The sequence below is a fragment of the Erythrolamprus reginae genome, chromosome 1, assembly GCF_031021105.1.
Source record: "Erythrolamprus reginae isolate rEryReg1 chromosome 1, rEryReg1.hap1, whole genome shotgun sequence".
NCBI lineage: Eukaryota > Metazoa > Chordata > Lepidosauria > Squamata > Dipsadidae > Erythrolamprus > Erythrolamprus reginae.
In genome coordinates this window covers 342656664-342684478 of record NC_091950.1, presented here as the reverse complement: position 1 = coordinate 342684478, position 27815 = coordinate 342656664, and the positions used below count along the sequence as shown (strand labels likewise).

General features: G+C 34.8%; 1 protein-coding gene across 3 annotated transcripts in view; it reads right to left on the bottom strand.

The window, feature by feature from the left end:
• The window catches only part of PRKD3 (protein kinase D3), a 42880-nt gene that overhangs the window by 13405 nt on the left and 1660 nt on the right, over positions 1–27815 (bottom strand). For 2 of the 3 annotated variants that reach the window (XM_070734092.1, XM_070734093.1), the window contains exons 2-11: positions 22348–22409; positions 21427–21681; positions 12350–12488; positions 11241–11372; positions 10089–10240; positions 8502–8691; positions 7381–7458; positions 4094–4280; positions 2058–2181; positions 841–918 (exon numbers count right to left, since the gene is read on the bottom strand). In XM_070734092.1, the coding sequence (XP_070590193.1) occupies positions 841–918; positions 2058–2181; positions 4094–4280; positions 7381–7458; positions 8502–8691; positions 10089–10240; positions 11241–11372; positions 12350–12488; positions 21427–21681; positions 22348–22389 (1377 nt within the window). In that variant the 5' untranslated portion in view covers positions 22390–22409. The remainder of the gene's footprint in view (positions 1–840; positions 919–2057; positions 2182–4093; positions 4281–7380; positions 7459–8501; positions 8692–10088; positions 10241–11240; positions 11373–12349; positions 12489–21426; positions 21682–22347; positions 22410–27815) is intronic. The other variant, XM_070734094.1, reaches the window with a different exon arrangement.

The following is a 27815-nucleotide window of genomic DNA, read 5'->3' as shown; positions in this document are numbered from 1 at the left end:
GGAGGAATTTTTTTTCTCTGGCACTGAGCAAGCATCGCCATCTTGTTTTTTTAAAGAAATTATTTTTTTGGCACTGGGTGTGTGTGCACATCTAAGGCACGCCCACAAGGCGTGCCCACAAAATGTGGGAGGAAGCGAACCAGCAGCAAGGTAAGTTAGAATTTACCTCTGGCACAGGGGTGTGTGGGGTGTGGCAACAGAATTTAATTTTTAAATTGTAAATTGTTTCATTTCGTAACTTTAAACAATTATTAAACAAATGATCACAAGTCAAGGACTAGCTGTATGTATTCACAACCTTTCTTGCCACAGTTAAGTGCAGTTGTTAAGTTAATAACACAGTTGTCAAGTTAATGATGTTTCTTGTAAGGTCGTAAAACGTGATTAAAAGACCTCAGGACACTGCAACTGTCATAAATATGAGTCAGTTGCTAAGCATTTGAATTTTGATACAAGATGACAGGAATTTTGCAATGGAATAGAATAGAATAGAATTCTTTATTGGCCAAGTGTGATTGGACACACAAGGAATGGCACTTTTTTCAGTGCCATTGTAACCTTGAACACTCACTAAACAGACTGTTGTAAGTCAAGAACTGCATGTATTTCATACTTCTCATTTATTTCTATCAGATTATAAATTATAATTATACATTATATAAATTATAGTATGTAATGCACAATCAAAACAGTTCACCAGAGATAAACTATAAAACCAAATACATCTATGACATATTAAATGTTTTAAATTGTAAATCATTTAGCAGACAGCAATTAAAATGAAATGATAATAGGCAAATAGCATTTTAAAGAGGAGGTGAGATTTGGATAATTTCTTACCTTGTAATATTTTGTCCCAGATTCATTTTGAAATAGCGTAAGACTTTTACTGTCTAATCTCCAGTAATGCCTTTTTCTCTGCAACAAAGTACAGTTACTGTTTAAGAAGCAACTTTTCATTTCATTTGTATAGCTGCCTATCTTAAAATCAAACTCTTAGCACTAAATTATGTACTCTGTATATTTATATATGCAGCATATAATGTATGCTGTTACGTATAGACACTATTTACTTGAACCAATTTCAAAGGTTTCAATAGTCCTGCCTGTGTTTAGATCTTTCTATCAAAAATTATCATCTTTGTTACAACATTCCTAAACTAAACATTCCTAAACATTCTTGAACTGCTGCAGAAAATATTAAATGAACACAGAATTTGAACCATTTCCTTATATTGGCTATGGCATTTTCTGGCACAAGGAGCTAAACTCAATTCTTAATCCAAAGCAAGAGCATTGGGTATCTGCACAATGGTCACAATGCTTTGCAAAAGTCTTTATGTGATACAAGAAAGTCATTATATGCCTCAAGATTATTATTTATTTAGTCTATGATGATGTTATATTAGCCAGGAGACTGTAATGCTAATACAGAGTAATTATTTGGCTGCCTAAGACTGTCTGTTCTATTCATGCTCACACACTTTCCAAGATGTACCACGGGGAGTGGGTTAGTTTCAAACCAGAAAAACAAAACAGCATCCAGAAGCATCATCTGGAGCCTTGTCCCTCTGCCAAAGTCACCTGACAAACAGCCATTGCATCTGGAAAGGTTCCGCACCAACAGGGTTCTGACCATCTGCACAAAACACTGGCTCATCTTTCCACTGAAATGGTACCTATTTATATTCTTGCATATAACATGCTTTCAAACTGCTAGATGGATAGAACCTGAGGCAAATGACGGGAGCTCATCCACAACACAGTGCCAGGACTCAAACTACCAGAGCAAAAATCATCTCCACTGTCATTAAGCCACTGAGCCACGGTGCCTCAAGAGATGATTAAATACAAAATTTTTCTGTGTGATCACCTTATCTTATTCACAGAATTCAATGGGGAGATCTATTTGTAATACTGTATTTTTCTATCTTGTCTTTCAGTGTTATCTTTCTGTAAGAAAGCAGCTGAATAGTTCCATTTCTTGAATAGAATACAAAATGCCCTGCACTTGGAAATACAAGGTTTTTCACCTAGAAGACAATTTAATTACTTACCAGGTTGTCTCGACTTGTAAAGTGAACCATCCATCCTTCTTTTACCATTGTACTGCTCTTCCTCTTTGTGTGTTTGACCGACTGTACAACTCTCATTAATGGAATGTTATTGCTTGTGGATGGGCTGTTGAAGAATAATAAATTGCACAATCATTTATCATCTCAGTGGTGCAGCAGGCACTACTGATGCCTGAATAATGATCTTCTATAGCAGTGGTTCTCAGCCTGTGGGTTGGGACCCCTTTGGGGGTTGAACAACTGTTTCACAGGGGTCACCTAGGACCATGAGAAAAGACAAATTTCCCATGGTGTTAGGAACTAAAGCTTCTATTCTGGCGCTTTGGAACATATTTTTACAATCCGACCAATCAAGCATTTACATTGGGGGTGTCCTTCTGACCTTCCTGCCAATCAACTTAAAGCTCTGTTGGGAGAATTGGTGCTAGACTTATGGTCACCACAACATGAGGAACTGTATTAAGGGGTCGCGGCATTAGGAAGGTTCAGAACCACTGTTCTATAGCCTGCTACATAGCATGTTGAGCTGGATGCCCCTCTCTGATCATTCATTGCAGATACTTTATCAGCCATTTGCTTGGAATGAGTGTACAAACAATCTCTTTGGTTACTTTATGCAATCTGGACAAGCTTCTCCATGACCTGAAGACCTTTTTCTATTTCCAATATTGGGCATCTTTGCACAATTTCGTACAATTTTTTTGATTGTCATAGGATACAAATAAGCAATCAGGAAACAATATTAATATAAATTGTAAGGATACAAGCAACAAGTTACAGTCATACAGTTTAAGTGGAAGGAGATGGATGATAGGAACGATGAGAATGCTAATAGTAATAGTAATGCAGCCTTAGTGAATAGTTTGACAGTGATGAGGGAATTACAGTATTTGTTTATCAGAGTGATGGTATTCGGGGGGAAACTGTTCTTGTGTCTAGTTGTCTTAACATGCAGTGCTCTATAGCATCGTTTTGAGGATAGGAGTTGAAACAATTTATATGATCAAAACAGTTAAAATATTTTGCTAAGATAAAAACAGGAGTAATGTATCATTTTTATTCCGCAAATGGGGTATAAACGAGATTCCAAAAATTCTAGTCAAATTAAAGGATTTACGCTAAATCCAAAAATAGAGTAAAAAGGCTGAACTCCTGTATAAATGAAAATAATTATCTTGCGTGCAACTTTCCTTTGCATGGCAAAAAAGCACTATTAAGATCTATTCTACATGAAACCCAGAGGTCACCTTCCATTTCTACATTCACGGCAGGAGAGCATTTTGTTCTGTTTATTCAAGCCAAGCCCTACTTATACATGGAGAGGATTTAAAACACACAGCAGATAAAAGGAACTTTTATTTTAGATGAAGAGATAGTACTTTTGCGAATGTTATAAAATCAAATTACAATTGTTTTCACAATGTCATTCTGAAAAATTAGTTTTCATTGTTACTACTATATAATTTGGAATAAATTTCAAGGTATTCATTTTATATGGCCATATAATGAATTATAAATGAACAATTTATCCAAGTACAGTGTTGTTTCATGAACCACACTTGCCCCTCTACCTTTTTAATAATAATTTTAGAGCAAATTAGTTGCATTGCAACTTGTACCCACATATAAAGAGTACACAAAGCTTTTTTTCGATTTGCATCTGTGCTCCTTTAACCTGAGTTAAGAAGACATACATACATTCATTGTAAAAACTGATTCCTTACATTTTCTTCCAAATTAATTTACTTGCATTACGAATAGGTTTGAAGTAAAATCAGCGTAATAAAATTGTATAAAGTCAAACCACATTTTCAAGGGTTTACCTAGTGAAACAAATTATTTTTCATGTTGTCTGTTATATTGCTTCTCTTAATGAACTATTTTAGAGCCTCTTTATTGGGCAAAAACCAAGTGTAAATTGCACAATATATTGTCTTTAATATCAGAATTAGAAATCTAGAAGCAGTGGATGATGTATTATTTGTGTATCCCAAGTGCAATGCCTTGATTTCACCAACCTGATAGTCTTTACAGCCTCTTCATCTTTGTCTCCATCAAGATCTGCTGGATCCATAAAAAACATTTTGTCTTCTGGAGGAGATGGTTCTTCCACATCATCCAATCCTCTTCCAACATCACTATTCATTTCACTGCTATCAACCTCCATTGGCATATCAGTATCTTGGCCTGGGCTAGCTGGTTCTTCTTCCAAAAACAACAAAATATTTTTAAATTCACAATTTTACAATTTAATATGTGCAAAATATATTAAGAAATATGTCACATCTATACAATCTGAATTAAGTATCTATCCTTATGTACTAGGCTTATGGAAAAATCCCCAAAACTCAGCCATGAAACAGAACAAGCAGAAACTTTGGGGCAAAGCTTTGTTTTGCAACAATACCTCGTGCATGTAGGTACTTCCAGAAACAGGGCAATTCTCCATTAGTGGAAAGTTGGCATAAGTATAGTTTCCATCACTTGTGCCAGGTGACTTTCACTCCTCTGAAGCAAAACCATGACCAGATCTTTCCAGGAAAGGGTGTGGACAGGATGACAATTTGAAAGCAGAACTCCCTCTATATCGCCCTCTGGTTCAATGCCCATGCAAATTAAATCTGGTTTCCTATAGCCTCAAATACAGCAGGTAAGGAAGGGTAAGCAGACCTCAGTTCCCATACCGTATGAATACACACACATATACTTCTCTCTTTAGAAAGCCACAGAAGTCAAGCTATATCAAGTAAATTTGATAATAGTGGTTTAATCTGCTTCAGAAAAAGCCTACATGTCTATACATATAGTAGCCAACTATAATGTGGCTGTTTCCTAAATGATATTTAGGAAATACTAAATTAAGGTGACATGAGACAGCATTCTATACAAATGTTTAAATCAAAATTAAGTTTGGGAAGCCAATTCTGTAATCATACAAAGGATAATCAGTTGACTAGTAAGACAGAAGAATTAGCATGTTGCCAATCAGCATTTTATTTTGTTGTTGTTGTTGTTAATAGAGGAATGTTTGCTACTCAGATCTTCAGTAAAATGTAGAGCATACATGTATATATGTAAAATATATTTGACACTTTATGTAAGATACATATTTAAAATGTTAGATAAGACAAAAAGTAATTATAGGTAGTCCTTGAGATACTGCTATGATGGATCCTGCCACTATGGATGCCTGTTGCGACTGCCTTGCTTAATGACCCCATCCCTTGCTCTCCCTGATAAGCAAACTGAGCATCAATAAATCATGGAGGCCCCAGGAAACCTATATAGGCCCAGGGTTGCCTGCCTGGGCCTTCCAAGGCTACATTCTGAGGCACCCTGTGCTTTATTTCTTGCCCTTAAGGATCCCCACAATCCTTCAGCTTCCTTCTCACCCGGAAAGCAAGGAGAGATCAGGTAGGTCAGCGTTTGCAGTCTTCAGCAATCAGCTTCTGACAGATCCATCCTGATGGCAAATCTCTGCTATTTTGCAACAGGTTGTTTTTGGGATACCATAGAGATTTTTTTTTATTTTTTAAGAAGGGTCCATTTTTTAAAAGAAACCCCATTTGTTTATGAAGTTTCCTGTTGTGGCCCATTCACGTCCTGCGTAATTAGCAATGAAGCCAGAGGTCTCAGAGATAGTGGAGGCGTGGTACAAGTGACCTGTGTTCCTGGAACCCGAGTCTGACAGAAAATAAGACATGGTGTCAGAGGCTGAAGAGCAGCCAAAGCCTTCTGCACCTCTGGAGATGAGTGACTCAGGAGAAAAGGGGGAGCCTCTTCTTGATGCTAGGATTTGCAGTTTGTTCCAAAATCTTGTCGCAGCTCTTGTCTCCGGCTTGTGTTTTAAAAGAACCACATTCTTGTCTGCATTAATTAGCTCCGGGCTTCCAGCCAACCTCTGTAAGTCTATGCTACTGAGCTTTGCTACAATCTAATAATTACTGTTCTGTTCACCTATTCTTGGGAGTCTGGCCAGCTGCTAAGATATTATAATCAGAGTGCTGAAGAAGCCTTTGTTAGATTTTACTCTCTTTTTAAAAAGACTCAAACTGGTAAGACTTTTGTTAGTAGTAAAACTTATAATACTAAATCCAGTGGTATGCATCTTACTTTGGGGGGACAGAACACTTCCTTAAAAACGGGAACCCTGTACACGTTTATGAAAATAACACCTAGCAAGGCTAGGTTGGTGAGAAAGCAGATCCTGTATCAGGCTGTGTCCCTCCCGCAGAAGCTGTAAAAACCAGAAAACTAAGTTGGATGCTGCTCGGCTCTGGAACAGGCTGAGTCCTACAAGTCCTTGGATAGAAAAGAAACCGGAAGCTTATAAGCTCCAGTCAGGCTGATCTCCCCTTGTTTGCTGGAGTTTGCAAATTCCAGATGGCCTGATCTACGAGTGGAAAAGCAGATTCATGTCCACTAGAACTGGCCTGATCTCCCTTGGAGAGAAGAACCCAGTGGGGTTGGATGGGGTGACCACTGCAGCATCCCTTTAGTTAGTCATAATGGCAAAAGACCATACAGGTTCATAACTTTAAAAGTAGACCATAAATAACTTTTTGCAAGTGTGTCATAATGACTTTAAAGAGTAGCTAAGTCTCAGGTCATAATTTGAGGACTACTTGTAATGAGTATTCTTCTTCAGGGAAATTTAAAAGAATTAAACAAGTATTCATTCTAATAACTCCTGTTAAAACTTTAGGCATTGCTAAAAGTAATGTTTTGCATCCAATGCCAATTTCCTTCTAGTAGTTCAGATAGTCCTCAACTTATAACTTAACAACCATTCAAAGTTGAAACAGACCTCCCCAAAGTTACTTACAACCCCAGTTTTAGATCTCTCAGAGCCTTGCCCACCCCCGAGGAACCCACACTGGGGAGACCAGGGATAGAGGTCATTAAGTGTGGCAATCACATGGACTTCTTACTTAATGACAGTCACAATTTGTGACCATAAAGAGCAGGCTCCATTATGGTTATAATTCAAGGACTATTTGTATAAATAAATTCTTTCATTCTGTTAATCTAGACCAGGAGTAGGCAAAGCTGGCTCTTCTATGACTTGTGGACTTCAACTCCCAGAATTCCTGAGCCAATCATGCTAGCTCAGGAATTCTGGGAGTTGAAGTCTACATATCATAGAAGAGCCAACTTTGCCTACCTCTGGTCTAGACAGTCTCTAGATATTTGATACCAAATTTGGTATATGCAGAACATGGAGAAGAAATGCAAAGAAAAGCCATGCATGCATACCATAACCCAAAGTTATGTTTCCAGCAATACCTTACAAGACATATCTTACCTCCATTGAAGACTACTTCTCCCAGACAATCCTTAGGTACTTTAGAGGCACAGCGTTTATGACAATTAAATCTGCAATCTAAATGAAGGAGAAATTTTAATTTATTTATGTATTTATTACTTTTGTATAACTTCTTTGAAGCCTCTTTTTGAGTAACTTTTATTTATTTTCCGGACATATTTTAAAGTAATAAAAAATTCAAGTAATTATTAGGATCAAAGCTGTATTTTGACATAAAGCTGTATGTTGCGGTACTAACATTGCAAGGTTCTTTTAATTCAGCCATTCCAACTGAATGGAACACTCCCGAGTCTGCGGAGAGTGGCGGCATACAAATATTATTATTATTATTATTATTATTATTATTATTATTATTATTATTATGATAGCTTGAAAGTAAAATCTAGCACAGTAGAATTATCAATATGTAAACTGCAATTAAGAAAATGGGTTGGAAATTCTTGGTCTACCTGTTTCTTTGTCAGCATCAGACATAGTGCAATATATATTTTACAATGACATTATGCAGCCACTCCGAGTCCTCAGAGAGGGGCGGCATATCAATCAATCAAATAAATAAATAAATATATATATAAATAAATACATACGTACATACATACGTATATATATACAATAAATAAAATTAAATAAATAAATAAATACATATTTTAACCAGGATTTGAAATCATAAACTTTTTTTCATCCTTGTGGAAATACTAATATTTTCTAATTATCATGTGTTTAGACAAACAAGTCAGAAAGGAAAAAAGACTAATTACAAGCTAAATAACAGTAGCTACAATGGATAAATTTTGAATCTAATAAATTTAAAATATAACTTTGCCCAGTTTATTTGCCAGGTAATACTAACCAATAAGGAATTTCTTGCAGACAAATGATTTCAACTCAGAAGAGAATATTATTCATCAATTGTATTCAATATCCAGTATATTCAAACAGCAAATTGTTAAGAGGAACAGAGCCCTCCATAAAATTTATGTAACCTTATTTAGTTTCTTGATCATTGTAACATACTAAGCTTCTCATTCAGCTTTAATTTTATAGTTAAAAAGATTTTAAAGCCTTGATAGTTGACAATAACTTGCAGAAAAAACACTTGCCTTTACATTGCATTCCTTGGCGAAAAAGACCCTTGAGCAATCGCTTGCAGTACTGACATATAGTGGGTCGAGTGTAAGAATGAACAGCAAAGGTATGTGGGACTTTCACCCGGCAAAGAACCATTTTTTCCATCCATATCGGACGCCCACTCCATGAAGGAATCCTTTTACTAGGTTCTGGGTGACAACGCTGAAAGAAAGAAAAAACCTTTCAACCTTACTTGGCCATGAATAACCCTGGACCAATCACTTTTTCTCAACCAAACCCATCTCACAGGGTTGTTGTGGGAACCATTTGTGTAAACCATTTTACTACAGTCAAATTCTGTTTCTCCCATTCACTTTGCTTGTTGGAAGGTGGTTGGGAAGGTTGCAAATGGCACCTAGGGAAAATATTTTATCCATCAGAAACATGTGCCAATTGCCAAGCACTCAAATTTTGGTCACTAACCACAGGGATGTAGTGACAATTGTAAGTGCAAGTACCAATCAAGATTCACTTTTTTCAGCTTCATCATAACTTTGAATAGTTGTTAAATGATTGGTTATAAGTTGTGACTAACTGTAGAATAGTGTGTGTACTACAAGAGTTTCTACTATCAGTTTTGATAGCCACTAAAAAAATGAACTGCCATATTTTTAGAGTATAAGACGCACCCCCCCCCCCCAAAAGAAGGTGGAAATGGTACATCTTATATACCGAATGCAACCATTTTTGCTATCCCAAAGCCGCCGCCACCACACCGCAGAGAGCTCTTGGGTGCTGGGGAATGGCAAAAATGCCAGTTTTTGCGAAAAACAAGCCGTCTTTCACCTGTTGTTTCACAGAAATGGGATGGGGAAAGGGTCTGGGGAGCCCGTATAGCGCTCCTGGGGACTAGGGGAAGGCAAAAATGCCTCACTTTTTGTGAAAAAAGGGGCAAAAAATGCCCCACTTTTCATAAACATGGGGCTGTTTTTTGCCTTCTAATTATCTCATCTAGCATGACGGGAGGAGGAATTCTGGGAGTTGAAGTCTTAAAACTGTCAAGTTTGAAGATCCCTGGGTTAGGGATTAGGGGTGCAGGAGTATTCAAATTTGGTAAGTTTAAGACTTGTGGACTTCAACTCCATTCCTGAGCTAGCATGACTGGAGGAGGAATTCTGGGAGTTGAAGTCCACAAGTCTTAAAGCTGTCAAGTTAGAATTTTCTAAAAAGTATACATGTTTGTAAAAAGTATTCTGCTACACTGGTATTTTATTAAATAATATATTACTACACCATTTGGTTCAGAATACTTTTTTCCTTGTTCTTCAACTCTGAAATCTAGCTGTGTCTTATACTCCAAAAAATACGGTAAATGCCTAATAAACCAAAATATGCCAATGTACATGCATACCTATTCACTTAAAAGCAAAATTCTGGATTTTAAGAAAAGTTAGATTATTTGAAGTGATTATTTTCAGCTAAGATTAAGTTTGAATAATACAGCACTCTTTAAAGTTCCATATGATTAAAGGGAAAAGGAATTAGGATTATGTGTTTTGGGTAACAACAGTATTTTACCAAATTGATTCTAATCCTTTGAAAAGAAAAAAATTAAATACCTCTTCTGTGGACGTAGAGTCAGTTTGTACAGATCTTGGGACGGAAAGTGCAGATCCTGGTAAAGATACATTAGATAGCCGCCTCTTTCTTACCCCACTGCAGTTATTTGGAATCTTAAAAGCACATCGTTTGTGATAATTTAATCCACACCCTAATGAAATTAATACAGTGAGGGGAAGCAAAGGGGAAGATAAACAGATCTTTAGTGATGTTGCTACACATTTTATATTATTCTATTTCATGAAAGGCAGATTAAGCAAAACATATGGCAAAGATAACACATTTTTTTAAAAAACTGAAACAACACCTCTAACATTGCCATGACCATGTAATTAACAGCAGATCTCTGCAATGCATGGAATGTTTCTGGCCTGAATATTTGCTTTTCTGACCCCACTTCACCCTGGCCAAAGCTGGAAAATAGTGCCTGTTATGCAATTCATGCTGCTGCTCATTTTCCTCAGCTCTTTCCCCAGTAGATTATCTAAACACTGTACTCCTGAGTCTGTTAGAACCACCAGATTAGAGTACAAACCAATGAATAGGACTTGGGTTATTAATGTGCCTGTGCATTAATACATCAGAAGAGGTGCTTCAGAATTATCAAGGGAAGTATACTCTGTATGCACAGTGAAAGTGCAGGAGTGCATACAAAACACTTGTTTTCAAATGTTTCAAGCAGCTGAACTTTTTTCACACTTCAACAGCTGCTTCAGAAGCTGTTCCCAACTGTCCCCACTAATAATTTACCCAGCATTTGTTATTAATAACTTGATAATGATTAGGAAATAGACATGTGGAAAGGGTTTTTCATTCTAGATAACTTATAAATATATTGAAGTAGAAAAATAAAACATAAAATATTTACATTGATAAATCCTCCCACACAGCATCATCTCATTATTTTTAATATTGCACCAACATGACTTTTTGCATACACTACACCTTCTACAAAGAATTCAAAAGTTTATATAGCATCATTTCTTCCCATAAATCAATAAAAAATGCATCTTGTAGGGGGGGGAAACTATTAACTTAGATTATGGTATGCAAATGACGTGCTTTTGAAAAATCTCTATAACTATATACTGCATCTGGGGATTTAGGACAAAAGTATAATTTATAATACTCATTGTTACTAATTGGCTTACCTTCACATTTCAGTCCTTGCCGTACCAAGCCCCAAAGCATCTCTCCACAATAATCACAAAAAGTAGGGGCCTTATAAGAATGAACGTAAAGCATGTGGGGGCGAATCTGGAAATCCTCAACTGAAGCTAATGCTTTAAAAATACACACATATAAAAATACGTTTTAATGCCTTTTTGAATATTACAGTTCTAAAAAAAATTCCAATGCAGTGGTACCTCTACTTAAGAACTTAATTTGTTCCATGACCAGGTTCTTAAGTAGAAAAGTTTGTAAGTAGAAGCAATTTTCCCATAGGAATCAATGTACAGTAAAAGCAAATAATGTGTTATCCTAACCTATTAGGAAAGAAATAAAAGCTCGGAATTTGGGCGGGAGGAGAAGGAGAAAGAAGAGGAGGAGGACAGTCACTGCCAAAGGAAGAAGGTGAGGTGAATTTAAAAAATCCAAAATTTTAAGGCTTAAAAAAAAAAGAGGGACTCTGAGGTGGTGAGGAGGAGCACACGCCTCCCATACACCCGGTGCGAGGCTGCCTCCCATACACTGCACCAGAGAGAGAAACCCAGGGGGAATGGCAGGAAACTGGCCTCCATGCCACTCTCAAATTTCCTGGGAAATTTTTCCGGGCTTGGGTTCTTAAGTAGATAATGATTCTTAAGAAGAGGCAAAAATATCTTGAACACCCGGTTCTTATCTATAAAAGTTCTTAAGTAGAGGTACCACTGTATACTGAATACAGTGCCTTAAATGCTACAAGACCATGAGACAAATACCTTTATATAAAATTTTAAAATACCATTTTCAATATGGATGTAACTATTACATTTTATACTGTTTAAAATATAATCGCCCACAAACCTCAAAAGTAAAAACCTACTGATTCCATTTCCATGACCTTATGTCACTACAGCAAATAATCAGGATGAATCAATTTCCAATTTTAAAAAAGAAATTCTTGTGTTTTCATCTTTAATAACTGATTCCATAAGATATTTCATCAACTCTGTAGCGTGTGAGCATTTTAAAATATTTATATTACAATTTATTAATTATAATTACTCCCAACAATGGTATAATCAATGAGGATTCTACTGAAAATAGATATTCTTACCAGACAGAACAACCTCAACAAGATCACCTTCCCGTATCTCTTCTGCTGATGTAATTCGCTGTAAAATATTTTCTGAGTTCAGATCATGGCGGAATAGCAAAATTTTATCATACATGCCAAAAAACCCACACTCCGGGAACTGCAACAACAAAAAAGTAAAATATTCCATAATTTACTATGTCATAATTTACTATTTTAACATAAAATTGTTAAAGGTATTATCTAACATAATCACAGAAAACAAAATTGTAAGCATTTGATGCTGAAAAACAGGTCATTCTGATGTCATATTATAACCTTTAACAAAAACTGCCTTCTAACATTACACGTTTCTAACTGTACCATTGAGGCAGTGAAAAAAAATACAGTTTGCATATTTATTTATTATAAAATCAATTTAAAGATAAGGGGCTTTTCTACTTCAAAAATCTAAAGTGATTAAATGGAGATTTATTTTTTTATTACAAACTTTGTGGATGTTGTATCAGAGTTGGGTTCCTCACGTTTCTGACTAGTTTGCCTGGATCGGTAGCAACCCACTAATGATGTCAAATGACATCACAGAATCAGTTCTGTCAGTGTTGGTCTGTGGATGCCACCATCTTCTCTTTTTTAAAAAAGTTTTAAACATTTTTTTTTCGGGGGGGGGGGGGTCTGCACATGCACAAAAGTCGAGTTTCCAGTACTGCGCATGCATCACTATCTTGTTTTTGGCTTTTTTGGGGGGGGGGGGGGATTTTTAAAAAAATTTCAGCACTGTGCATGTGTGCTTGGAAAGCACGCATGTGTTGATGAGGCACAGCCACGCGGAAAGAAGGAAGCGAACCAGCAGCAAGGTAGGTTAGAAGAGCAACCTAATGCTGACAAGCCCAATTTTTATAATTTTCAACCATCAATTCTGTCCTCCTTTTTTTTCTATATACCTTCTAACATTTTTATATACAGTATATTCTAATGTTTAATTCTAATGACACCAATTGTTTCCAAATATTTGATGATCCAACTATCTGGTAATGAATCATCTGAATGAATAATTGATTTTATAATCAATCTAGATCCAAATACAGATGTGTAAATTGACTTGTTGGCTTTTACAATTCTCCAAAACTACTTTATCAATCAGAAGTTGATCTTTTGTATTTCTACTTTTCCTTCCCCCCCCCCCCCCTCTTTTCTATTCTACTAGAAAGATGTTGTTTTCTTCTAAATAATCTTGGATGTTCCAAAGGTGCATTTTTCAAAAGGAAATTGGATTTTCTTGATTATTTTCTTTGAGAACGTTTCACTTCTGATCCAAGAAGCTTCTCAGTTCTTGGATGAGAAGAAAAACATTTTTAACAAAAAAAACAAAAAACAAGAAAGTCCAGATGCCTTTTGGAAATAGCACCTTTGGTACAACCTTGACCTGGATGATTGAGAATCTCCACAGACAATCCTGGATGTTGTCCACTATTATGCCTGTGAGCAATTTAAACATTGTAGGCAAAATTATTATTTTCTATTATTATTGTTGTCCCTTGTGCTGAGTATTGTTGAATTAGAGATCTTTGCCAGACTCTTCTATGCAATACTTCATTAAGCTGTGTAGCTAGAACTGGAAGCAAGATAGTCAGATATTTGAGCCAAAAGCCATGCAATTGATCATTTCCAGGAATTTTTTAGTGAATTTTTTCACTCAATTTTTAATTACGGTATTTCTGTTGTTTTATGAGATCCTCCAATTGACTCCCAAAGCTTCTTTGATTTTTCTGGTGCAAAGTTACTAATTTTAATAGACTTGTCTTGATTTCTTTACATTCTTCAATATGTCCTCTTTCGTGTGTTTTTTTTTATTATTTTCATCTGATCTTAATATCTTTACCTTATCCCCCAGTCTGATTTTCCACTTTGGGATTAAACATTATTTTATTGGTGGCTTTCTAATTTCAATACTGAGCTCTTCTGTAACTACCACTGCTGTCCTTTAGACAAGCTGACTGATCTGTTCAACAGACATAATTTTAATCCTTGCAAACACCTTATTTACATCCTTCATTACCAGATTCTACTTTCAAGAAATTATCAGTATTTTCTACTGATACTTCTGAATATACCAAAATTGACCAGTAGAACCGACTCAATTCTTCTAAAAACTATCCTGTCTATAGTTCAAATGATCTTGAGGCAGACAAGACCAGGAAGTCTTTATCTTTTATTATAGACAGGAAAGACTGATAATATTATTATTAATATTTATTAGATTTGTATGCCGCCCCTCTCCGAAGACTCGGGGCGGCTCACAACACAATAGCAATACAATATAGATACAAATCTAATGTTAAAAAATTGAAAAAACTAATTTAAAAATACATTATAAAAACTTATCTACTACACAGTCATACACACTCAGTCCAACTAAATAAAAAACATAATAAACTTAATAAGGTCAGCAAAAAAGGAGGGGGAGATTTTAATAATAAATTATTATAAATCAATGATAGACTTTTTCCAAAATGCTCACCATTCACCATTAAGCAGAGAAAACAAATCGTTTCTATATTGATCAAATTAAGGTATTTCAATATTTTCTTCAGCACCAGTTATGCACCCCATGATAAATACCTTCAAATTCATCAGTCATATGCTGTGCAGCACACAGATTTGCAATTACCCTGTTTCAAGTGTGCCAGAACCTGCCCAGTCCAAATTTTTATGAATCTTGTTGCAAACACCAAAGTGTCTCTCTGATAAAACTAAAAGGTGAACTGATTTTACTGAGGTTCATTTGTGGCACTGTCATCTTAATTTCTTGCTCAAATTATAGTAGTCCCTGACTTATTACTGATTGATAAATACTGTTTGGAGTTACAACAGTCTTCAATGGAACTGTATCTATATGGAGGGAGGTATGTAGTGGAGTACCCCAGGGCTCTGTTTTAGGCCCAGTACTCTTCAACATATTCATAAATGATTTGGACAAGGGAATAGATGCGAATTCATCAAATCTGCAAACAACACCAAGCTAGCAGGAATAGCCAACACTCCAGAAGATAGACTTAAGATACAGAAGAATCTTGACAGACTTGAACATTAGGCACTATCTAACAAAATGAAATTCAATGATCAAAAAAGTAAGGTTCTATATTTAGGCAAGAAAAACAAAATTCACAGGTACAGTATATGTGGCACCTTGCTCAATAGTAGTAACTGTGAGAGGGATCTTGGCGTCCTAGTGGACAATCAGTTTAAATATGAGCCAGCAGTGTGCTGCAAATGCCAAAAAAGCCAACACAGTTCTAGACTGCATAAACAGAGGGATAGAATCAAGATCATGTGAAGTGTTAATACCACTTGATAATGCCTTGGTAAGGCCACCCTTGGAATACTGCATTCAGTTTTGGTCACCACAATGTAAAAAAGACGTTGAGACTCTAGACAGAGTGCAGAGAAGAACAACAGAGATGATAAGGGGACTCGAGGATAAAACATATAAAGAACAGTTGCTGTAACTGGGTATGTCTAGTCTTATGAAACAAAGGACATAATAGTGATATTCTCCAAAGCACTGAGGGTAGAACAAGAAGCAATGGGTGGAAACTAATCAAGGAGAGAAGTAACGTAGAACTAAGGAGAAATTTCCTGACAGTTAGAACAATTAATCAGTGGAACAACTTGCCTACAGAAATTGTAAATGCTCCAGCATGGAAGTTTTTAGCAAGAGATTAGATAACATTTGTCTGAAGTGGTATAGGATTTTCTGCCTAAACAGGGGGTTGGATTAGAAGACTTCCAAATCTCTTCCAACTCTGCTATTCTACTCTACTCTACTCTATTCTAGTCCTTAGTCTAGTCTAGTCTGGTCCAGTCTAGTCCTTATTCTAGTCTAACCCATTCTTGGATTCTCCTGCTATCGGTCAGGAGAAAATGCTTTATAGCCCATTACGCAATTCCAGATATCCTAAAATGTCACACACATACCCCAATCACGTGAATACATTTTGGATGCTTGTGCAACAGGAGATGGCTCCGCATGCCCAGAGATGGCTCTGTGTTCCATTTCCAGCACATGTGCCATAGGTTCTCCATCATGGATTTATAGTATGTTTTTCCATTGATTTTTTTTATACAGCTAACATGCTCATCTAATAATACTCAACCTAACTAGTAGCTATGGTAATTCGGAAGAGGCAACTATTCTCATTCAAGGAAGACAGGTTTTCTGCAATCAGTAGAAGAGTTGTTAAATTTTGTTCAATTGGCACTGTAGTTCGTACTCAAGATTATAGATGTACTGATGATATATTAGGGATATATCTTCTTTTTAAATTCATTTTCTGTTTTTCTGCATGACCCTAGATACTTGTATTTGATTGTAAATAAATAACTAAATCCCCTAATATAAATATTTTATATATTTACCCATAATACTATTCCTTCTTGAGGTAAGCAAAATTACCAGAGCAAAGAGAAATAATACAAACGGTAAACATAGCCACATATTTGCAATCTAGTCATATGAGAGTGAATGTTTTGAGATACAACATTGTACATTACATTTCCTGGTGCCTTACAAATATTTTCTGACCATTTTAGGCTATGATAACATTGCTAAATATGAGCAGAAAAGCTTATGATTAATGGAATTTTTATTTTATTCATCAAAATAGAATTATTCTTATCAAAACGAACATATATATCTTTATGATTTTGAATGAAATACATATATAAGATTTTTAAAGTCTTAGTCAAGTTAGCTAGAAATTAAATATTAAGTATTATACTAGCAATTGTTATGTAGGAGATGAAAGCAGGATAAAACAACTGTATAACTAAATCATGCCAGGATTAACAAATAGACACTTTATCTAGAGAAAAGATTAAAACATGGAAAAACTGTTCAATTTTTATCTACTATTTAAAACTTTTGTAGGAGTTGTCAAATTAAAAAAAAATTAAAGGCAGAAGTCATAGCTTTTTGTTAGGTTTTAATTGAACAATTTGATACAAGTAAATCCCGAACACCATTGCTAGCTTTCACACATGCAGGGCAATATAAAGATATGAAAAGCAAAATGAAAAAAAATCAAATAAGCCAGCAGCATATCTTAAGGAAAAGGATATTTTTAAGGTAATATAATAGTAAATCTTTAACAGAAGCATGAATAGGTGTATTAGAAGCTATGTAGCTCTTTGAATAAGTCAGTTAACAACAGAAGACAGAATTCACTGGAATGGCAGAAAGTATGAATCATGTGAAAAAAGGGCTGTAAAACAGGAAAATGCAGAATCAGATGAATTCTGGCAGTTCAAAGGATTAGAGTACAGTACTATATGAAACTGGATAAAAGGCAAGATAATAGAAGACACCACTTTAAGGGATGACAGAAGAGAAAAGAGGAAACATTAAAGAAAGCAGATAACAGGAAAAAAGGATTACAGCGAAAAATGAAAGGCAAGAAAAGTAATTATCTCAAAGAAAGCCCCTCTCTGAATCTCAACATGTAGGAATCAAGCAGAGCTCTGGGGATAGAGCTATGCCTCTAGAATTATCTCCTATCAAGGGATACTGAAATTGCTCTCATTTTGCCAGCGGATTAATAACCTATTGAATTCTGATAGGTTGTAGACTCCTGATATACTGATCCATAACCTTGGAAAGCTTTCCTCAATTACCCTGATCCACTTCCCATCATAGAACTCTACCAACTGAGACAGTTTAGTGTAGTAGTTACGATTTTGGCTTGAACACCAAGGTATTGTGAGTTCTAGCCTTCCCTGGCATGAAAACCAACCAGGTTACTTTGGGCAAGTCACTCTTTACATAATTGAAACTATTTTAACAGCTGCCTAATCAATTTCCTTTCTGTTCTCAGTATATTTTTCAAATGATGGACACAGATTATATTAATAACTTGAATTTAATATTGCCACATTTGAGCAACTAGGACTTATTTTGTTTTTTTCCCCTTGAATCTTGAACACAATACATTTTCTATATATCAGAATACCCATCTAAAGGTGTGCCAATTCTCTCAGAAATCCAAGTTAGAAACCCTGTAAGCATATTGCTTTATTTTCTTTCCTATTTTCTATCATTTATTCTTTCCTAGTTGTGAATTCACTTGCCTGATTAAAAACTTTTAGAAAGTTAAATGTTTACAATATTTTACATACTTTCTAGAGACTGCATAAAGATATTATCTCAACATTACTTTTTCTCATGATCACTATAGCTTCTTGTGAAATATTCTCATAACATATATGTGTCTAAAATATTATTTTAAAACTGTGTTGCACATATCAAAGATTACAATGGTCCAATCCATTTGAGATCTACTTATGCAACTAGAGTCATGCTTCCACCTGTGCACCAGCTGCAAAAATCCTTATGAAAAATAAATCCACCACATATAAGCACACACACCCTCCCTATTTCCTGATCAGAAGTGTGTTGTCTATATGGAACACATGCTCACTCTGCAGCTGCTGTGGGCATAATAAGAGCTTTCGTTCACATACACCATTCGAAAGCCAACTGGAAAGGACAAACTCAGAATCCAACATTATACTCCTTTTAGAGTACAATTGGCTTCCTATAACATGCTTCTGAACTTTAGCCAAGTGTTTGTACAATTGGTAGTTGCCAAGGATCAACAGGAAGATACTAACTTAAAAGCCTGAATAAAGAAAAATATATAACCAATATTTATACAGAAAGAATAGTGGTAGCCAATAATATTAGAATAACTAAAGTATGCATATTCATGAGAAATGAGTTTTTAACATAGAATATGTTTTTGTTTTTATTTATTTATTACTTAGATTTGTATGCCGCCCCTCTCCGAAGACTCGGGGCGGCTAGATTTTTGATCAACCAATCACACTCTGATCTACAATAAGTAAAAGGAAGTTTGGCTTTCTGAAACTAGTATTTTTACTTTATATTGCTAGTACATGCAAAAGTAAAATAAACCAGTTTACTGTAAGATATAAGTGTAAGATTTCTCCTAAAAATGAAGTATATTGTCCAAATGTTGAAATGAACTACACAAATGGTAATATAAACCTCTAAGCTGACCAAAAAGAAACCAGTTTTGTTATTGCCAAATTTATCTGTAATAATTTCTTGGGAATTCAACTAAAATCTTCACTTGCAAAGCTATAATCCAATTTTCAAATCATAACATAATTTTTAACATAGAATATGTTAGATTTTTGATCAATCAATCACACTCTGATCTACAATAAGTAAAAGGAAGTTTGGCTTTCTGAAACTAGTATTTTTACTTTATATTGCTAGTACATGCAAAAGTAAAATAAACCAGAGTTCATGAGCTCTTGTCTAAAAAGACTAATGTAATATAGATGCCCACTGCTCAGATGCTGAATTTGGTTGTAAAAAGTTTACATCCAAATACTCATTTGATTAAGAAATTTCCTGTCTGACTTTTGGCAAAGCACCAAAGCATCCCTGGGCTGATGTTTTCCCTGTAAAAATGTTCCCAAGGACAAACTGAGCATTAATCCCAGTGAATCACACACACTTTTCCTACTCCCTTTATGAATAAAAATATCTTAATATATTGTTTTTCTCAGCAGTGCAAGGTGCAACACTAAATTTAAAGCCTACTCCTAAACCTTCTATGGGAAATAGTATAAGAAATACAACTTACACCTGGGTCTCAATCTACCCTACTTTCTGCTTCTGCATTGATTCTAATATAACCATCTGAAAATTTTGAAGGCGGTGCTGTACTACTACTGACGTTTATTAAATCAAGTTGTATTATACAAGTACTCACTTGCATAAAATTTGCCAATCATATGCAAATTATAAGCAATAACTTTACGTGATGCTAAATTTTAAATTAAATTCTCCCTATAAGTGATGATATTATAAATAAACAATATATTCAAGATTTATAATTCCACTAAAGATTGCAAGTCTATTATTGTGTAACATGTGGATAAAAATATAATGAACTCAAAGGTACTATTTATTAAACAGACAACCAAAGGACTGCATTGTTAAATCATCCTGTCCCAATGATATCAGTAAAGAGGTAAAGAGGACATGCTTTGGATCCTCTTGGCCAAAAAGCTTTGGCTGGTGAGGTGTAAAAGAATTTTTTCTGCTGTGGCCCCCACTCTATGGAGTATAGGTGAAATCCACCCCCACTCTGTTTGCTTTCCAGAAGAACATAAAAACTGTGTCTGCCAATTAGCCTGGGATTTTGACTGGATTGCTTCAATGGTCATCTCCAGATTTATCTTGCCATTTTGCCTCTTGCCTTTGTATTTAATTTTTTTTAAATATTTTTTTATATTTAAGATTTTAATTGTAAGCTTTCCACAGTCATTGTTCAGAAAGATAAGCAGCATATATATTTAATTAATAAATAAATGTTTTTTTCTTTTTTATTCCTTTGAATCAATGTTAAATCTTGGTAACTGCCTGGACAAGTTTCTGCAGTTATCTTGGCAAGATTTTGGAAGTGGTTTACCATTGCCTTCTTCCTAGGACTGAGTATGAGTGACGTGCCAAAAGTCACCAATTATCTTTGTGCCTAAAGTGGGACTAAAACTCAAATCTCCTGGTTTCTAGTCTGATGCTTAACCAGTACAACAAGCTGGCTCCCCAATCCATCTATAATCAATCTAGATTTTCTTATTCACAGAAAGTTTATTCAATTGTTCAAGGCTTTAAACAAATGAGAGAAGGATTGAACAAAATTAAGCAAGCAAATTCTATCCCTACACCCATATCCTAGTCACTGTTCATTTTGCATATTGACGATAAACTCTTGAAGAAGGCAGTGCTCTATGTTCAGATAATCTCTTCACATAATTTGGAATTCTCAAATAGAATTATTCTAAATTCCCAATGTACTACTTATGGGTAGAAAAAGTTTCATGCTATCATCAAGTCCTCAAAATATGGAAGACACCATGGACAATAATGTAGATAAGCAGAATTTGCATGTTAATTTTTGCTCTTCCTATATGTTCAGAATTAAATCAGAATAAATACCTAAGAAGGGAGAAAGATAACAGTAACATGATAATTAAAATCAGTAAAACTCTGTGTTCTACTGTACCTTTTGATAAACTACAGAGCACACTAGGTCTTTAACAACAGATAGGGTGAGATCTTGAGCCTCAACTGTAACCGTTTCTCGAGTGAGACCAATCTGCAGCAAAAAAGAGATTCCATGTACAGATCCTCTGGAGTTGGTGAGGCTTTGTGCGCTGAAGCTGCCATTGGAAAGTCGGCCTGAGAGCCCAGATTGTGGACTTGAAGATAAAGATGGGGTAGGTGGAGCAGCAGCATGAGACACAGATGGAGAAAACTTCTGTAAAGATGGAGGAGAAGATTCGTTTGATGACATCTGAGTTGATTTAAATCCACCAAGACCTGTTCAACATACAGACCAAAAAAAATATCTGCAATGTTGCAAATTGAATCTCACATTTTCCTCTTATGGTTCAAGAAAACATCCTCTTATCTAAATCATCTTCACTCTTCTTTTCATTATGTACATGAGGAAGAGTATAAATTTGGCTAGACGTTATTTTAAGGAAAGGTCCTCTTTGTACAGCTTGTGTCAAAAATAAGCTGTCTTTAGCACCACATCCAGATATTGGGAGATGTTTACATCATTATGAAATTGTTCACATCAGAAACAGAAATATACAATATTTTTTCACAGAAGATCTTCATTTTCCTTTTGAGACAACTGTAGAGTTGATTTTGTCTATGGAGAAAGTAGCATCAAATTGCCCCACTTAGAAATAGTGCACTTCACAATTCAATGTGTGAATCGTTACATTAAATGTTAATTATATATTATGTCTCAGGTCATAAGTACTGCCTTGAATAACGTTATTCTGTTTTCAGGAATTCTTTTTTCTCTTACAATGATGGGAAAAAAAGATCACTAATTATTTCCAAGTTTTCATATTTTGAAAAATGTTCATCTTTTAAAAATAAAAAGCAAAATTTGTATTAAAATATGTACATCAAACAGAAGGGTTGGGTTCACATTGATGGTCTGCAGCATTCTCAACTGTGCTGGACTACCTAGAAAGAAAAAAATAACACGTTATATCATATATCTTAATAATATTACATAATCATCATTCCAGTTAAAACCAAAAAAAATTCTACATTCACCATTGCTCATGTCACAATTTCTACTTTCATTTTATTGGGGAGGAAATGCCTTTACTGTTGTATCTGTTACAGAAGGACCAAAGTTTATTTATTTATTTATGTATTTTGTCAAACAATTATAGGATGGTAATTTGTATAAATAAAACATTAGAAAAGTAATGATAAAAAGCAATGATAGAAGGCAATAGAACAGTAGGACAGGGACGGTAGGCACAATGGTGCGCTTATGCACGCCCCTTACAGACCTCTTAGAAAGGGGAGAGGTCAATTGTAGATAATCTAAGGTTAAAGGTTTTGGGGTGAGAAGTAGAAACCACAGAGTCGGGTAGTGCATTCTAGGCATTGATTACTCTATTGCTGAAATCGGGGGTTTTGCAGTCTAGTTTGGTGCGGTTGACATTTAGTTTAAATCTATTACATGCTCGTTTGTTGTTGCGGTTGGAGGTAAAGTAGTCGCTAACAGGAAGGACATTTTCGGATATGATTTTATGAACTATAGTTAAGTCGGATCAGAGACGACAGAGTTCTAAGTTGTCTAATTGAAGAATTTCAAGTCTGGCGAAGTAAGGTATTTTGTTGTGGGAGGAGGAGTGAAGGACTCTTCTTGTGAAATATTTCTGAACTCTCTCAATTGTGTTGATGTCAGATATATAATGTGGGTTTCTTACAGGTGAGCTGTATTCTAGGATTGGTCTGACAAATGTTTTGTAAGCTCTGGTTAGCAATTCAATATTACCAGAGAAGAAGATGCAAAAGATTAGGTTAACAATGTTGCTGTAGTGGGCTCAAGGACTTAGGTCATTGGATATGAGTACTCCAAGGTCTTTGACAGAGTGAGGGTCATCAATAAGTTCAATTCCTCCAAGTTTATATTTAGGATTCGGATTCTTTTTACCAATGTGTAAGACAGTGTGTGGTACCATATGTGCAAGATTTTCAATCCTTGATATCTTCATTTAAAGTGATCATTTATCAAGAGATATGTAAGTGCCTGGAAAGTTGCTGATAGTTACCCGGAACTAGATGGATAAACATTTTGACAGAGATCAACCTTCTCTCTATATTATAGCAATAAAATGAATTTTAGGTCTCCTTGAGTTACTGATTATAGAATGTTATAGAAAAAGTAATTTGGGAGAAATTTAAAATAACAATTCTCAAAACAAGAGCAGGAATGAATATCTGGAATACAGATACAAAGTAGATACATTCTGTGCAGTAAAGTTACCTTATCCTGCAATCACAGGAAACCCAAGTATAATATACACTACTGTACTTTTAAAATTGCAGTGTGTTGGCATTTTTGAATTCATGTAATTATCAATTCAATTCAATTCAATTTACCGTATTAGGTTTGTATGCCGCCCCTCTCCAAAGACTCGGGGTGGCTCACAACAATAATAAAAACAGTATAACAATGGAACAAATATAATAATAAAATTACATTAAAAAACCCCAACAATTTAAAAACCATACAACACATACATACCAAACATAAAATATAATCCTCAACAATTCTCCAACTGGGGAAAAAGCTATGTCAGCTTTTCATTTACATGGATGCTCTCATGAAATATTATACGTAGGAAGAGCTATTTACTAAAGGAAATACAATGATCATATGATAGCTTGTAGGAGGAGGTTGCAAGAGTTGGCAAGAAATTTTACTTGCTTTCTTGCTTGCTTGCTTGCTTGTACTGTATAAGTTTGTGCATGGTTTGTTGGCCAAGACAGCCATTTGATAGGAGTGCCCAAATTCTCAAAATTCCAAATATGCCATTGACCCCAAAAATCTGGGAATCACAGCACTATTATCTTCTATTGCAATTTAGTTACTAATCCCCATAATGAGAACTGTGGTGTATCATGTGGGTTCAAAACAGGGTGAGGTATGATTTAAATTAAATGAAATGAAATTAATATTATATTAAATACTAAATATATTTAAATCATGGTTTAAATCATTTTAGAAGAAACATACCCTATATAATATTTTTTCACATTTTTGATAAATAACAGGCAGGCTTATACAAACAAATGTATGTGAAAATTTTAGAATTCAGGTCAATTTATTTTTATGAACATTTTAACAATATTTTATAAAATGCTAGAAGAACATCATCAGTTTTTAAATTGTGTTAATATGACTAATGATACTGACTGATTTTCTTTAATTAAAAACAGACTTTGTTCAACAAACAAGTATAGTTGTGTTTTTGAATTAACTATTTTATTTCATATATTCTCTATTATTGATCTTTGTTTTTAGAAAGAGAACATTAAATTTGTAAACTTATCTTCTTAGGAACAAATAAAATATATTCACAAAGAGTTTTGATTATGCATTAAACTTATATTCATTTTATGGACCACTTTACAGTGATTTTGATTGAAGAAGTCCAATTTAAGAGCTTAAAAGGTTTACATAGCTGTAAACATAGCAAAGGAACATATATGCATTATATAAAAAAGATGGAACACCATCTCCCCTAAAGATGTATATAACCTTGATGTTTAAAAAACTGTTTGCCCTGATCTTAGTTTAGGATAGAAAGCAAGCCCATATAGAATATAATGTGTTAGTTTCAACATTATCTAAATTCATCTATTTTGGTATCTGATTTTGAAAATGCATTCTTATATTTCAAAAGTTGTGCTGTGATCACAAACTTCCAAGAAGTAGCACATTACAGTTAGGATTACATATTTAAAATAAAATATTGAAACTGCAGAAATAAATGGAATGAAACACCATTTGCATATTCAGAACATACATCTCTTGAACATAACGAAGAAGTTAGACATTATTTTAACAGAAACCACTCATGATTTATAGAATGTTGCTTTCCAATCTTAAGAAAATACTTGAAACGAAGCCCATATGTGAAAGAAATTCACACTGATGACTAAATATATATTGCCATTCTACTGCTATTCAACACTAACGTTGCAATTCAAAATGAGACTATTTAAAGTTGCATTGTATTAAATGCATAATATGTACTTATTTATACTACTATTTACATCTTCATAGACATTTAGTAATAATTAATAATAATTTATTGAATTTGTATGCCGCCCCTCTCCGTAGACTCGGGGCGACTAACAACAATGATAAAAACAGCATGTGACAATCCAATAATAAAACAACTAAAGACCCTTATTATAAAACTAAACATACACAGAGACATATCATGCATAACTTGTAATGGCCTAGGGGGAAGGAATATCTCAACTCCCCCATGCCTGGAGGTATAAATGAGTCTTGAGTAGTTTACGAAAGACGGAGAGTGGGGGCAATTCTAATCTCTGGGGGAAGTTGGTTCCAGAGGGCCGGGGCCGCCACAGAGAAGGCTCTTCCCCTGGGGCCTGCCAAACGACATTGTTTAGTTGACGGGACCCGGAGAAGGCCAACTCTGTGGGACCTTATCGGTCGCTGGGATTTGTGCGGTAGCAGGCGGTTCCGGAGGTAGTCTGGTCCAAAGCCATGTAGGGCTTTAAAGGTCATGGCCAACATTTTGAATTGTGACCGGAAACTGATCGGCAGCCAATGCAAGCCACGGAGTGTTGAGGAAACATGGGCGAATCTTGGAAGCCCCACGATGGCTCTCACGGCTGCGTTCTGCACAAATATATTTCTCTTGACACCAATAACAGGAATAGATGCCATTTCAGATAATGGTTCATTCATTCAAAGGAAATAAGTACATATTGTTTTATAAAACAATTTTTTTACATATTTTCTTAGAAATAACATTTTTGAGATGTACAGAAATATAGAGTAATGGTTATATTAAACTCAGAGCATTTATCCAATATTTTTATTTACTTACAGTGGATTTCACCCAGATGTAAATCATACTTTGTCCTAATGTTTTAACAATTCTACTCTAAGCATGACTAAATCTGGATTCAGTTCAATGTTAGAACAAGATTTTTCTTAGTGGATTAAGCAACAAAGTTACATAACTTTAACACAAACAGAACTAAAGACAAGATAGCAAACTTAAACCTCCTTAAAGTGTTCATAAATGGATATAAATTATTGACTTTTCAAGGTCTCTACTCTGTCACATTCTCCAAAAATACAATTACAGAAAAAGTTTGTAGAAAAACATATTCATTTGAGGGCCAGTGGGATGTTCAATGAATCAAGAAGATAACCAACAACAGAATTTTCAATAAGGTTTATCTTCCTGTATAATTACTGTACGCTGTTTATACAGTGCCGAGCAATCTAAAATAAATATAGCCTGACCATAGAGTCTGACCAAAACAGAGATAAATTTTAGCAGAAGCATTCTGACTTGAAGAAAAAGCTGGCTGAGTAGAGGAAGCTGCAACAATTTTGCATGAGATCCAAGACACAGATGATGCTTTCATTTTTTATAGTTATTTTTATTATAAAAATTCTAACAGTAATATTTTATTGTTATCAATACTAGTTTTTTATATGCTAAAATGGACAATGTAAAGAAAACATACAATTAACTATTGAACAATGCCATTAAAAAAACGTTTTCATGCTATATAATTAAATGTTTGTCTTAACAAGTGGTAAAGAAATTCTCAAATACAAGGTACATAAACAGTGTATCAAGCTAACCAAGAAAAAAAAGTTTAGTCAAGAAAAAATGCTATCATTTTCATTTTATTTATATCCTACTTTCTTCTCTGGCAAGCTCAAAGGCTGCTGAACATCAAGTTCCACATTTCAGACATTTAATAACTTCCAGATATTAAAATTTAGAGTTAATATTTATGCATGTGAAAGAAGCAAGCCACTCATCAGAGGGAAAAATTCAGGAAAAAAATCATACATTGTTTTTAATAGCCATTCGTATTGACATTTTTTCAAAAATAGATCATTCATAGTTAAATAAATTCCAAGTGATTAGTTTCACATTAGAAATGTTAAAAGCTAACCCTTTCACTGATAACCTATTAAATAAGCTTTTTGCCTCTTCTGGATCTGAAGCAGACTTCTATATTTTCATTCTCTATGTTTCTGCTATGAGGGAGACAAGCCCCATCTTTTATCTTAAGCCTAGACTTTATCTTTAACAAAGAGCCATATGAATTAGAATCACAATGTAGTTATTCTGTGATTTCCTCTGCAGTCTTAAGGTTTAAAGGAAGACTGTTATTGTTTGGCTGCTGAAATATCTCAACTGCACTATGGACAAATTGGCAAGCTCCACCGTAGCCACACTGTAAGGAAGAAACTACAACTAAAAAGTTGCCAAACCAACAAAAGGAGATGAGAGTCACAAAGCCAGTTTGCTTTCTAAATTGTTCCTAATTTTCAATATC